This window comes from Pyricularia pennisetigena, assembly GCF_004337985.1.
Source record: "Pyricularia pennisetigena strain Br36 chromosome 4 map unlocalized Pyricularia_pennisetigena_Br36_Scf_6, whole genome shotgun sequence".
NCBI lineage: Eukaryota > Fungi > Ascomycota > Sordariomycetes > Magnaporthales > Pyriculariaceae > Pyricularia > Pyricularia pennisetigena.
In genome coordinates, this window is record NW_021940918.1 from 2433129 (window position 1) to 2446252 (window position 13124).

A 13124-nucleotide genomic window follows, 5' to 3' on the forward strand; every position below is an offset into this window, starting at 1 on the left:
TCTTACAGTCCCATACTTTTTACACCCAAGATTTACAAATAGTGACACATGGTAAAACCAGATCTTTTGGTCTGCGTACAGAAGGGCTGACGCGTGAAACAATGAACAAGGACAAAAGAGAAACAAATCAGACAACCCCTGCATGCTAGGCAGAGTCGCTGCGGCGGACGCGCGCATCTCCGGACCGGGAAGGCACGGCGCCGACGGCGAAACCCATGCCATTGCGCGCCTTTTGGTTGCCGCGTCCCTGGGCGTCTCCGAAGCGCTCGTCGAACTTGCGGATGGCTTTGAGCGAGTCCATATCGCCACTGATGCTGGCGCCGATCTGCTTCAGAGCGCGCTCAAAGTGGTCAGCCGTCAGGGTCCTGCGGTCCGGGAACATGTGGGAGTCTGGGTCGGGGCTGGTGTCGCGAGCCTTGATCTCGTCCTTGACGGCCTCCATGGCGGCGGCGACACATATGTTCTTGAGGTCTGAGCCCGAGCACATTTCTGTACGCGCAGAAATGTCGTCGAGGTTGACCGAGCCATCGAGACACTCGTCACGCAGGAGCACCTGTAGGATCTTGAGTCGAGCCTCCTTCAGGGGTAGGTCTACAAGGATGCGGCGGGGCATTCGCCGCAGCACGGCGTCATCCAGGTCGAAGGGGCGGTTGGTGGCCACCATGACAAATGTCTTCATCTCGGTGAGGCCATCCCACTCCTTGAGGAACTGGTTCAGCGTCTCTCTAAAGCCGCCTCTGCCCCTGCTGTTCGACCTGGAGCCGAGAAGGGCGTCGGCCTCATCCAGGAAGATGACGGCTGGCGACATTTTCTTGGCTAGGGAGAAGACGGCCCGAACACGCTTCTCGCTCTCGCCGTGATACTTGTCGTTGATGGAGGCGGCGCTGACCTCGAGGACGTTGGCTCCTGACTGGCGGGCAATCGCCTTTGCCATCAGCGTCTTGCCCGTCCCCGGCGGCCCGTACAGAAGGCATCCCTGAATGCGCTCTTTGGCAAGAACACCGTACGAGAAAGCCTCTGGGCGGGTGAGCACCAGCGAGGTCATGGCTTGGAGAGACTCCTTGGTTTCGGGAGAACAGACCACGTCTTCCCAAGTGGTTTTGATGTCTTCGGCTTTGACCAGCCCGGTTAGGAGCTGCTTTTCATACTTGTCGTATTCCTCGTTCGCTTCCCCCTCATCTGCACCGCGGCCTCCAAAGAGCCCGCGCAGTCCACCGAGCTTTGGTAAGTCGTCGGCTAATCCGGCGCGCTTGATGGCATTGACACGTTTGAGGTCCTTGCCGCCTGTCATGGAGGGAAAGTTCTTGCGGAGATCATTCTTGACGTGCTCTTGCCATTCCAACAACTCAGCATACAAATCATCTTGATCGTACACCTTCTGAGGTTCTCCGGGCTTCTGTTTGGCAATAAGCCGTGTGGCAAGCCTGTATATTATGGTGTGGCTGAGACAAGATATGTTAGCGTTTAGGCTACACCAGTCCAGTCCAGTCCAGTCCATTGGCTTCATCAAGTTGCGGATGGCTTGGGTCGGGTGCAGCGAAAGACGATATAGAGAGGACTTACTCGAAGACGGTCCTTTCAAAATCCGTGGCAAAGCTAGAATCTGCCATATTTTCGTAATTTAGCCGGAAAATCACCTCCTCGCCCAGCATGGCTTCCATAAGGACAGCCAGGTTTGTCAGGTTTATTTGTCTCAGGCCGTCCGCTGAGACTCGGCGTTGTACCTCTTCCGGTAACGGTCGGGCAAAAAGATACTCGTGAACGTCCAGATCGGAGTTGGGCTGCATGGCCATCTTGCCGAAGTCCTTCGGCCCCGGGCGTCCGGCGAAAGGGCTCGTGGAACCTACTAGCACGATATGCTTGCGTTGTTCCCGCCACAATCTGTCAACAGTGGTTCGCAGCTTGGACACTATGAACGAGCCCTCCCTAATCTTGTGCAGTTCCGTGAAGTTGTGGAGGTGGACAATAGTTGGCCCAGGCACATCCTTGGATGGCAGTGATTTAGTGCTACGCTTAATCTCGGGCGCGGTCAGGATCTGCTCCAAGATGTGGCCAAGTTTCAGATCGTCCCAGCGGTTGCCGTCTGGTTTGCTGTCGCTATCGCCATGGAATAGCCTCCGAAGAGTCTTGATAGCTTCCGGGCCAACCACGACGGATTCGGTACCTGCCATTGGATCTATCCCCGAATCGCCATCAGTTTCCCCAAAAGTCTGCATCGGAGCGCCCGCAGACGTCGCCATAACTCGATTGTTGATCGTCTCTACGCTTAAGCCGAGCATGGTGTATGGCCCCTTGTTCATGTACGGATCCTGTCCTAGATATTTGCCGATTATCTCAGCCAGTACATGAGCGTCAAGATGGATCACGTCTGCCTTTGTCCCCTCGACGGCCTTCTCAACGACGGCTCTGGCCAGTGGGGCGCCCGCAAGGCGTTCGGTTTCGAGAACAGGAACAGGTCGGCGAGTACCGGCAGGCAGTGTCCTGGATGCAAGACTAGCTGCCGCAGTCAACTCGGCAGCAACAGCTTTCTTGAAACCAACGTTTTCCAGGTTGACGCCGTCTTGGGCAAGATGGCCCTGAGCATACCGCGTCAGACTGCGATGTGTCAGGTCTTGGGCGGTTCCGAGGTGCTTTAGTTTGTTGATTACGGTTTCACGCTCTCTCCTGGCCTGGATCCTTCGTTCCAAGTCAGCGTGCTGGGAAAGAGCCAACAGGGAGTATCCCGCAATCAATACATGGTCGCCCATGAGCTGTGCAAGTTTAATGTGGTCTTCGAGTCCGGGCGCCGACGGCTGGTGTGATTGTATAGCATCGGCCGCCTTTTTGAAAGTGGCCACATAACTGTCGAGACGAGTGTCGTCTTCTTTGTTCTTCAGCGCCTTTAATAATTCCCCCTCCTCCACGAAGCGCTTGAGTGTTTCGGGAAACTCTAGCATTTTTGTATAGTCATTGGGATATATGAGTGCTTCGCCGTCTAGGGTCACGTAGTTTTCCAAAAACCAGCTAGGCAGGTCTACCGGGGGATATGACGTTGTCGTCCGAGGGGCACGTCGCTGCGATCTCTTCAATGGCTGAGGCTGGGACTGGGATACATCTTGTGCCGAGAATGGCGTGCTCGGTTCGTCCGGTGGCGGCACAGGTTGTTGTGACTCTTGCGGGGGACCTGGAGTACTGGGGCTCGCGGCGGCAGCGGCAGGAGATGAGGAGCTGTATAGACGAGACCAGCCCCTGGAGATAGGGCTGCTGCTCGAACACTGTACCCGAACAGATCCTATCAAGCAAGGCACGCAGCCAGTGCGCGTTAGCATCTTTCAACCGAGGACAGAGTCTGCCTAAGCCCCAAGTCAGAGATGGACCTGAGCTGTACGACACGGCTTTGTTTGTATGCTTGACAAAGTAACAAAACTCACTCTGCGCAGTGTTCAAGACATGGCGACGTGCTGCAGAAAGGGCGAGGTCCCGACCGAGACCCAGGCCGGGCGTTCTGCTGCCGCTCACGGCGCGCGCCGAGATGGCGCGGGAGCCGGCGCGATGCATTCAGTCGAGCAGGTTGTCACGCCCCGTTTTGAGAAAGCAGCTTTACGGAAGGGAACTGTCCCTCATTTCGGGTCTAGGGAGTCCGAATTGGCGCGAGGTTTGCGGTGTGATGTAATAATCAGGCGCGGTGGTGACCTCGGACAAGCCCCTCGGTGGAAAGGGTTGCAGTGAATGTGATGTAGCTGGTGATGGAAAATAATCTAATTATTGGTCGCGTTTTTGCTGGGCTCAATTTCGTCGAGTACCCAGGTACCTCCTACTCTGAGCTACACTGAGCTTGCGAAGGTAACCCCACTACTAGCTCCACCGGGTTCCAGATGCAACACCAGTATCGAAGGTTAGAGATCCGGGCAACTACGCTAGTGCTTGCTAATAATCTCATCGGCCTCTTTCAGTATGTTATAACATTGGTTTGCAGGGTTTCATTTTCTGCTTTCTAAGTTTGTCTAGTCTATTGTGTACAGAACAGGATAAAGCAAGAAGGAGAAAAGAAAAAAAAAAAAAAAAAAAAAAAGAAGAAGAAAGGAAGAAAGAAAGAAAGAAAAAAAAACGAAGCGAAATTTAATTAAGCCTCTTTGACCGTATACATGTATGCCAGAGACGCTCAACAATGCAATGTCATTCATTGTCTATTCCTTTAGCCTTCCTCATTCTTCTGTCGAAGGCTTGATGCCCTCCGCAACCAAAGCTTCTTCGTATCGGCCCTGTGCAGCACTCAAAGCGGTCAGCGTCGGCCCCAGGAGCGCCAGAACCGCCTTCTTGCCGCCCTTGGTGCTGTTTGGGTCGAACTTGAGCTTTCTACCCGTCCTGTTGTATTCGTCCACAATCTGCTTCCGCCTCTGTGCGTTGAGCTGCTCGCGCGCCTTCTCAGCCTCGGCTGCCACCGCCTCAATCCGCTCCACCGACTTCCGCAGCGCCTCCACATGATGCGCCAGCTCTTGCGCCCGGTCCGGGTCCCCCGAGAGGAACGCGTTCCAGAACTGCTTGAGGAACTCGGTCGTAGTAGCGTTGGTTATAAATGCCTTTTGCGCCAGCTCCACGCTTAGCCCAAGCGGTGTCGCCTCGTCCTCGCTCTGCGCCTGTGTCTCCGCCAGCCTCTTGCCCAGTCCGTCCCAGATGTGAGCCTGGGCCGTGCTGCGGGCGGCGCGCGAGCCAACGTGTGGTGGTCTCTGCCGAGACTCTTCCTCGTCGTCATCACTCCCGCTCTCGTCGTAGACCCCGATGGCCTTGTGAAGATCAATACCGTCCCCTGCCTTGGCGTCCCCCAGTGACGACAGGTCTTTGAAATAGTCTGCCAGCACAACCTGGGGTGCTTGTTTCTCATAAGCCCGCGCATCGTCCAAAAGACCGGCTTCTTGGTCGAAGAAGCGGGCCTGCTCCCTTACGTTAAGCACGATGCGGTCCGGTGGTGCATCGTCGTGTAGATCGCGTAGTGTGAGTTCACGATACGTATTTTCGTTGCCATCTGTTGCAGCTGTGCTGCTGACGTCGACGGGGTTCGCGTGCGACATGAGACTCTCGCTCATGGCGTTTAGCCATCTGGCTCCGGCGCCCCTCTCGGCGTCGGGCCTCATGAGCGCATCTGGCATGTTCCCACCCTTGGCACCGCCCTGGTTCTCATCATTTCCCTGAACGTCTATGATGTGTGGCAGGTGAGGATCAACCATTCTCTTCTCAAAATAGAGGGCTTCTTGCTTATCGCCTCGAATATGTGAGTCAAAGACTGGGTTACGCTGTGCCGGGTTGATCGCCTCGCCCTTGAGCCACCGGGCTAGGTTGCTTTCGAAAAAGCCTTTCCAAAACGCGCCTTCGTCCATGTCCTTGGGTACTTTCTCCTTGTGAATACGATGTACCAAGGGATACTGTTTAAAAATCATCTGGATATCCTGGGGCGTCACGTTCAGCTTTAGCTTCCCTTCATAATCCGTGTACGGCTTCACTGTTGGCAGAACGTTATACGTGGCTCTTTTCTGGCTGCTCTCTATGGCATGTGCACGCAACAGACTTGTCCTGGTCGACCAGAACTGAGAGTTGAATGCTGCGTCAGAGATGGACTCGGGCTTCGTAGCTCTCGCTTCCATATAGGTCTGGTGAAGGGTGCGATCCTTCTTCATCAAGGACTGCTGTAGGGCTATGTCCAATCTCAGCTGGTTGTCGTCAAACCACCTGGGTGCTCCCTTGCTTGCGGTGCTGGCCACGGTACTCGCGAACGACATGGCCGCTGACCCGTTGGCAGCATTGCCATTGGTGGCAGGTTGTGGTGTTGAGGACTTGACCACTACGCCGGTGTCGCTGCTGCGGGCCGCTAGAATAGTAGAGAGGACATCCTTGATGGCGTTGGCCTCGGCCCTGGCTTCATCAGGGGCTGTAAATGTGAAGAGATACGCAACCGGGTCGCCGCCTTCTGTAGCCGCCTTGACAATGATCTTGAGTGCGACCTTTGCTGCAGAGTCTGGGGTTTGTTGTAGGTCTAGAAGTTTGATCAGCAACTCTGCTGTCTGTGATTCGAGACCACCGCCATCTCTCGTCTCGCCTCAGTGTGATCAAGCCTTACTTGTGATTGTATCAATAGGGATAGAAAGGGCTGGTGTTCCTGCCACAGCAGGCGTCCAGCTAACGATAGTTCGATCTTCAGAGACCGCGATGGTTCCATCCTTCTTCTTGTAGGATGCTTTCCCCTTGACTGCCGTCATGGCGACCTTCCCTCATTACTTTCTTCTACTGCGCACGCCAGTCTTGTTTGCGTCGAAGACCCTAGCAATCATTCTCGGTTAAGAAGTCTCATTCTTTCATTCGCGGATACAAGGAAAACGTGGAGACTTTTTTTTGATCGGCTTGCTAGAATGTCATCGTTTTTACGGATTTGAATCTGTTGCGCAGTGGTTTGGGTAGCATAGACTACTTTTATTAACCGCAGGATAAAAGCTGCTGCTCGAACAGAAGAATGAATCAATCAATTAGGCAGGCGATCACATGTTGGTCTCGGATCTAATACAAGGTACGATCGCAAAGTCGCATCACCTGACAGATCTCGTGACCCTTCTGCGCTATCTGCTGAGGCAGGTCTACTTTCAAGAGACTCGACTCAAAACTAATGCCTATCGCCCTGATCTTCAAGCCCACTTCATCACTCAATTCATCACGATGGGCGGCGCATGGTTCAGTTTTGACTACCGCAAGGTCTCGCCCTGAGCATCCAGTGGATGGGTAGCCATGCGAGGTAGCAAGGCAGGTAGGCTTACGAAGTGTAAAAGGGAGGTAGGTACGGTGTCACGTGGTAAGGCACCCAGGTATCCCATGAAAATGGTACCTACCCTCCGTGATGACTAATGACCATGCCCACAAAATCTTGGATCCACCTTCCCGTATGCACACATTTTTTGTCATTGTAGAAATTGAGGAGGGGATTTCCTTTTTTTTTGTTTTGAGAACTCCGACACGACAACAACGACATCGACAAGTCACGACAGTCGCCAAAAAAGAAGAAAAGATGTCTCACCGGAAGTACGAGGCGCCGGTTAGTTACTCTCGTCTCTTTGCAGTTTTCTTCACTGCCTCGTCGCCTTTCTCTCGACGTCTCGAACCCCTCGAAATTGCCCCCAAAACGAGCTGGAGGAGCACAAGCTAATTAACCATGCGTCTCAACACAGCGTCACGGTTCGCTGGCATACCTGCCGCGCAAGCGAGCTGCCCGCCACCGCGGAAAGGTCAAGAGCTTCCCTAAGGATGACCCCAAGAAGCCCGTCCACCTGACGGCGGCGATGGGCTACAAGGCCGGTATGACAACGATTGTGCGCGACTTGGACCGCCCCGGTGCCAAGGCGCACAAGAAGGAGGTCGTTGAGGCCGTTTCGATCATTGATACTCCTCCGGTACGAACAATGCAGCCCGCTTGGCGCTTGTGCCAATGGCTAACATCTTTCACAGATGATCGTTGTTGGTCTGGTCGGATACATCGAGACTCCCCGTGGCCTGCGCTCGCTCACTACCGTGTGGGCTGAGCACTTGAGCGACGAGGTTAAGCGTAGGTTTTACAAGAACTGGTACAAGAGCAAGAAGAAGGCCTTCACCAAGTACGCCAAGAAGCACTCGGAGAACAAGGCTTCGTCCGTCACCCGCGAGCTCGAGCGCATCAAGAAGTACTGCACCGTTGTCCGTGTCCTCGCGCATACCCAGATCCGCAAGACCCCCCTCAAGCAGAAGAAGGCCCACCTCATGGAGATCCAGGTCAACGGTGGCTCAGTCGCCGACAAGGTTGAGTTTGGCCACGGTCTTTTCGAGAAGCCTGTCTCGATCGACACCATCTTCGAGCAGAACGAGATGATCGACATCATTGCCGTCACCAAGGGTCACGGTTTCAACGGTGTCACCTCCCGTTGGGGCACCAAGAAGCTGCCGCGCAAGACCCACAAGGGTCTGCGTAAGGTCGCCTGTATCGGTGCCTGGCATCCTTCCCATGTCCAGTGGACTGTTGCCCGTGCTGGTCAGATGGGTTACCACCACCGTACCTCGGTCAACCACAAGGTTTACCGTATCGGCAAGGGTGATGCTGAGGACAACGCGGCCACCGAGATCGACGTTACCAAAAAGAAGATTACTCCGTATGTTACAAGTCCTTTTCCGAGTGGACAGTCAGTCAAAGGATTCACCCCACTAACCTTTTTATTTACAGCATGGGTGGTTTCGTCCGCTACGGTGAGATCAACAACGACTTCGTCATGGTCAAGGGTTCCATCCCGGGTACCAAGAAGCGTGTCATGACTCTGCGCAAGTCCATGTTCATCCACACCTCGAGGAAAGCGCTGGAGAAGGTCGAGCTCAAATGGATCGACACCTCGTCCGAGTTCGGTCACGGTGCTTTCCAGACACCGGAGGAGAAGAAGACCTACCAGGGTACACTCAAGAAGGACCTCGTTGCCAGCTCATAAGCTTGGTGGTGTTGTTTGTTGTCTTGACCTGTTCTTTAGGGGGTTTTTCTGTGTCATTTAATTCATCACTCTGGCATCGGCGTCGACGGTTCTATTCTCGTGCTATTTGGGACGTTCAGGTTTGGTCTCGCAAAAGGGATTTCAGCATCTGGGGAGCTTTAACGGAAAGCGACCCTGTTTATGGGAATAAAAAAAAATGATATCAAACGTCGATGAATGCCATGAGAAAAAGAATGTTGATCGTTTCCCGTGACTGGCTCGTAAACAACCGTACAGTCTTCAATTGGTTTTGTTTGTGCGTGCATACAATGCGGTGAATGTGCATGTCTTGGTGCTAGCCTACTGTGGACTAGTCCAGTCTAGTAGGTGGAGGCATACTGTAGTCGTGCCCTGGCTCAGGCTGAGAGCAGAGCTGTAGCCAGGGGCTCCCTACAGTGCTGGAATTCCTTGGGCGGGGCCCAGTGCCTTGAGATTGATGCATTCATCTTCCCCGACGGTGGTTGCCCTTAAGGTCCCTTTGTACATTGCGTCATCTAGGTCAACCCACCAACAGCAAGACCTCCGCCCATATATGCAATGCCAGGCGCACCATCACCGGCAAACTCCCTGCTTCTGCAAATACACCGCACATTGCAGCTTGCTCATTCAGCTTACAGACATCAAACCAGGCGCATTTCGACTGCAAACCTCGTTCTATTGAGAATCCAGAGAACAATCACGAATCGAACAGGCTCAGATTGGAAGGCTGCGACCAGGCCACTGCCTCAGAAACACCACCCCCTTTGCACTCATCACGCAACCGAGAGAGCAACCGTCCGATTCTTTAGAACCACCGCAACTATGGCCAGCGACGAGTCATATATGGACTTTCTGAACAAGGCGAACGAGGATCCGTCTGCATGCAAGGCAAACAGTTCAGAGACTACGAGCAGCAGTGACTTTAGGAGCACCGAGTCTGGGATCGAGACGCCGGCTGTGCTAGTCAAGGCTACAAAGGATGCGTTCTACATGAGCGAGGCAGACGAGCCGTTTGTACCGGTGGCACTGGGCTGGGAGAAGGGACTGCCAAACGAAGGTGCGTTCGTTGTTGCTTTTGGGGCTGTAGGGCTGGGCTTGCATTGCTTTGCAGCCTGTCGCATAGCCCAGCGACGTCATAACATGGGGAATCAGAGCATGCGTCTTTCCCTCTCTGGATATTTCAAAGGGCTCAGATGCTGACAAAGTGTTCACGGAAAAACAGAGGAATTCGCCAAGTTGATACATCACTGGGACGCCGCCAATGCCCAGGTGGAGATTATGGACCTGGCAGATTGGGACGTACAGGGGCAGTACAATGATCTTCTGGAGGCGGTAAGGGAGGCAGGCAAGGGCAACGATGTCAGGGTGTACCGAGTGCCGGGGAAGAAGTCGTCGCGGGTCGAGTATTGGCTTGTCACGACGACGGGGGACAAACTGGTTGGTGTCAAGGCGCTTTCGATTGAAAGCTAGGTGGGGGAGGTACGGCCAAGCTGAGATGTAGGATAGATATAATACGGGGACTCTAGCCAGTTTGCGAATGAAATTACATAAATACTTTACATGCGGGTTGACTGCCGAGTATGTTGACGTATGAACAAAAAAGTCAACATGTTGCTTCATGACCTGCCTCAATTTAGCTCAATATGCAGCAGTGTAAGTGATCATCCGACTTATCTCTACGGTTCTTGTACGGTCAAACAGTGATTGAATAAGAAGTGGACAGCTTCATCCGATCCAGCGGTTCCGAGAGTTTGACGAGGTGGGCGGGCCAGAAAATGTAAATTGGCTAAATTCACCCCAGTAAATTGATGAGTCAACTCGACGTGAGTGCATATCTACAGATCACATTGTGCTAGATTCAATAGAAGATCTGGAAACCTTTCAATTTCGTTAAATGACGAGCCGTTCATATTGATAAGGTTATAAAGGAAAGGGGTACAGATCACTGAAAGAAATAAAGAAAAAGGGGGGAGAAAAAAAAAGTTAACTTTAGCAGCGTGAGTGTCCCGCATTACCCAAGAGTGACTCTAAGGAGGGTACGTGCTGGAGAAATGAGGGGAAGACCGAGACAGTCGCCAAAAGTTACAGTCACATAAAGGCAGGCACCGCCAGGTTAACCTATTTAACTAGCCAAGGATATATCCACACTTGCGCGCACTTTGTCCGTGTTCAAGATGGAAGAGCCCGTGAGTGCCACATATGGAAAATGACTGCAAGCACAACAGAAAAACAAAATTTCCAGGCGAACTAGGATTGACGGACGAATCTCATTTTTTAGGACTTGGTAGTGCCGTCCCTCGAGACGGTGCAAAAGTTCCTTTCAGAGCTCACAAAGCAGGACGCCACCAAGAGGCCAACCCTCATCCCTATCTATGGCCAAATCACGTCCGACCTCATCACGCCGTCTGCCGCCTACCTCAAGGTCTCGGCACACTACCGAGCCAAGAGCAGCAGCTCAGGCGCTGAGGACCAGCTGTCGTTCCTATTTGAGAGCGCAGCAACCGAGCGTGTGGGCCGCTACAGCTTTGTCGCTGCAGGCCCGCGCAAGGTGGTCCGCACTGGGCCCGGCTTCGCTGGCGGCGCTTGTGACCCCCTGCCGGCCCTCGAGGAGGAGCTCGCCCGCCATGTCGTCGCCACCGACGTGCCCGGCCTGAAGCTGCCGCCCTTTTCTGGCGGCGCCGTCGGCTACGTGGGCTACGACTGCGTGCGTTACTTCGAGCCCAAGACGGCACGGCCGATGAAGGACGTTCTGGGTATCCCCGAGTCGGTCTTTATGTTTTTCGACACGGCTGTGGTGTTTGATCGCTTCTACGGCATCATCAAGGTCGTGACCTATCTGCATGTCCCTGGTGGCGCCTTTGACGGGGCCGAGGGGACCGCACAAAAAGTCGAGGCTGAATATAACCGCGCCCTTGGGACTATCCGGGAGCTGACAGAGCTTCTCAACGGGCCCGAGATCCCGCTTCCCGAGCAGAAGCCCGTCCGCTTGGGGCAAGAGTACACATCCAACGTCGGACAGGCGGGCTACGAGGGGCACGTCACGGCGCTCAAGAAGCACATCGTCAAGGGCGACATCATCCAGGCCGTGCCGTCGCAGCGCTTCGCTCGCCCCACGGACCTTCACCCGTTCAACATCTACCGGCACCTGCGGACAGTCAACCCGTCGCCATACCTGTTTTACGTCGACTGCGCCGACTTCCAAATCGTCGGCGCCAGCCCAGAGCTGCTGGTCAAGAGCGAGGGCGGCCGCGTCATCACGCACCCGATCGCGGGCACGGTAAAGCGCGGCGCCACGCCCGAGGAGGACCAGCGGCTGGCGGACGAGCTGGCGGCGAGCCTCAAGGACCGCGCCGAGCATGTCATGCTGGTGGACCTGGCACGCAACGACGTCACGCGCGTGTGCGACCCGCTCGAGACCCGCGTCGACCGCTTAATGGTGGTCGAGCGCTTCAGTCACGTCCAGCACCTCGTGTCCCAGGTCTCGGGCGTCCTGCGGCCCGACAAGACCCGATTCGACGCCTTCCGCTCCATCTTCCCCGCCGGCACCGTCTCAGGCGCCCCCAAGGTCCGCGCCATGGAGCTCATCGCCGAGCTTGAAGGGGAGAAGCGCGGCGTCTACGCCGGCGCCGTGGGTTACTTTGGCTACGGAGGTGTCGACCGCCAGGGCAAGGAGAGCGAGGGCGAGATGGACACGTGCATTGCTCTGAGAACCATGCTGGTCAAGGATGGTGTTGCCTATCTCCAGGCTGGTGAGTTTCTCCCTTTTTTTTTTTCCATCTATCTATCACTCAAGTGTTCCGTACTAACTCCCTCCATCCAGGCGGTGGTATTGTGTTTGACTCGGACGAGTACGACGAGTGGATGGAGACTATGAACAAGCTCGGCGCCAATATGCACTGCATCACTTCAGCTGAGCAGTTGTGGGCTAGGCGGCAGGCAACTGCGGCAGACAAGCCGAAGCAATGAGCACGTTTGCTAACTGATAGCTTGCTAGAAGTAAACAAACCACGCACAAACTACAGAAAAAAAAAAAAAAAGAAAAAAAAAAGTACCAATGTTGCCGCTCATGATCACCTTCCAACAAAATGCTATTCATATGATGCCGTCAATTATCCTCTCGCCACCTACGCCTTGTCATTTCCGTCTTTGGCTCCATCCGCGTCCTCCTCGTACCACATGCCTGACAAGTCAGTAGCTGGCTCGACGTCGTTGAGCCCGTCGCCAACTTGGTACTGAAGATCGGCCAGATTGATGTTGTTGAATGTGCGGACCTGAGAAATGCAGCATCAGTCTCCTTAACAACGAGCAAGGTGAAGAGTAACAATGCAGAAGACGCGCTTCCTGCTCCTCCTTCCGCGTCAGACAAACAGAAGAAGTCCATGCTCACACTGATGCCATATCCATCCCTGACGTCGCGGAAATCAATCCCGATGCTGCTGCCGCACTTGGGGCAGAACAGCTGATCCTTCTTCTTGGTGTTGAACTGGTACACTGCGCAGCGGCTCTGTGAGTCGCCGTGCCATTTCAGCTGGTTACGCTTCGGGTCTGTAATGGTGGTCGTTAATATCCTGTTCCCCCCAACCCATCCCGGGTCTTGTATTATAGCCCCAAAGGTCTTTTTTTTTTTTTTTTTTTTTTTTT

At 54.2% G+C, this 13124-nt stretch overlaps 6 protein-coding genes across 6 annotated transcripts in view; 3 read left to right on the plus strand and 3 right to left on the minus strand.

Moving 5' to 3' along the window:
* Positions 1–145: 145 nt before the first annotated feature.
* PpBr36_06316 (uncharacterized protein) lies at positions 146–3537 on the minus strand (the record flags this gene model as incomplete). The annotated part of the gene is made up of 3 exons (XM_029893462.1): positions 146–1442; positions 1564–3271; positions 3411–3537. The coding sequence occupies 3 exons, from the start codon at positions 3535–3537 to the stop codon at positions 146–148; spliced, it is 3132 nt and encodes a 1043-aa protein (XP_029745804.1).
* Positions 3538–4184: 647 nt separating this feature from the next.
* On the minus strand, positions 4185–6230 carry PpBr36_06317 (uncharacterized protein; the record flags this gene model as incomplete). Its single annotated transcript, XM_029893463.1, has 2 exons — positions 4185–6007; positions 6092–6230. 2 exons carry the CDS (start codon positions 6228–6230, stop codon positions 4185–4187), a joined length of 1962 nt encoding a protein of 653 aa, XP_029745761.1.
* A 797-nt stretch (positions 6231–7027) lies between these two features.
* PpBr36_06318 (uncharacterized protein) lies at positions 7028–8465 on the plus strand (the record flags this gene model as incomplete). The annotated part of the gene is made up of 4 exons (XM_029893464.1): positions 7028–7054; positions 7188–7409; positions 7465–8138; positions 8210–8465. 4 exons carry the CDS (start codon positions 7028–7030, stop codon positions 8463–8465), a joined length of 1179 nt encoding a protein of 392 aa, XP_029746263.1.
* Positions 8466–9041: 576 nt separating this feature from the next.
* On the plus strand, positions 9042–9953 carry PpBr36_06319 (uncharacterized protein; the record flags this gene model as incomplete). Its single annotated transcript, XM_029893465.1, has 2 exons — positions 9042–9540; positions 9706–9953. The coding sequence occupies 2 exons, from the start codon at positions 9042–9044 to the stop codon at positions 9951–9953; spliced, it is 747 nt and encodes a 248-aa protein (XP_029746264.1).
* Positions 9954–10657: 704 nt separating this feature from the next.
* On the plus strand, positions 10658–12449 carry PpBr36_06320 (uncharacterized protein; the record flags this gene model as incomplete). The annotated part of the gene is made up of 3 exons (XM_029893466.1): positions 10658–10669; positions 10762–12232; positions 12304–12449. The coding sequence occupies 3 exons, from the start codon at positions 10658–10660 to the stop codon at positions 12447–12449; spliced, it is 1629 nt and encodes a 542-aa protein (XP_029746127.1).
* A 158-nt stretch (positions 12450–12607) lies between these two features.
* PpBr36_06321 (uncharacterized protein) overlaps positions 12608–13124 on the minus strand; it is a gene marked incomplete at both ends in the record, with an annotated part of 3228 nt that continues 2711 nt past the window's right edge. The window contains 2 exons of the mRNA XM_029893467.1: positions 12608–12754; positions 12871–13028. Of these exons, the coding sequence (XP_029746125.1) occupies positions 12608–12754; positions 12871–13028 (305 nt within the window). The remainder of the gene's footprint in view (positions 12755–12870; positions 13029–13124) is intronic.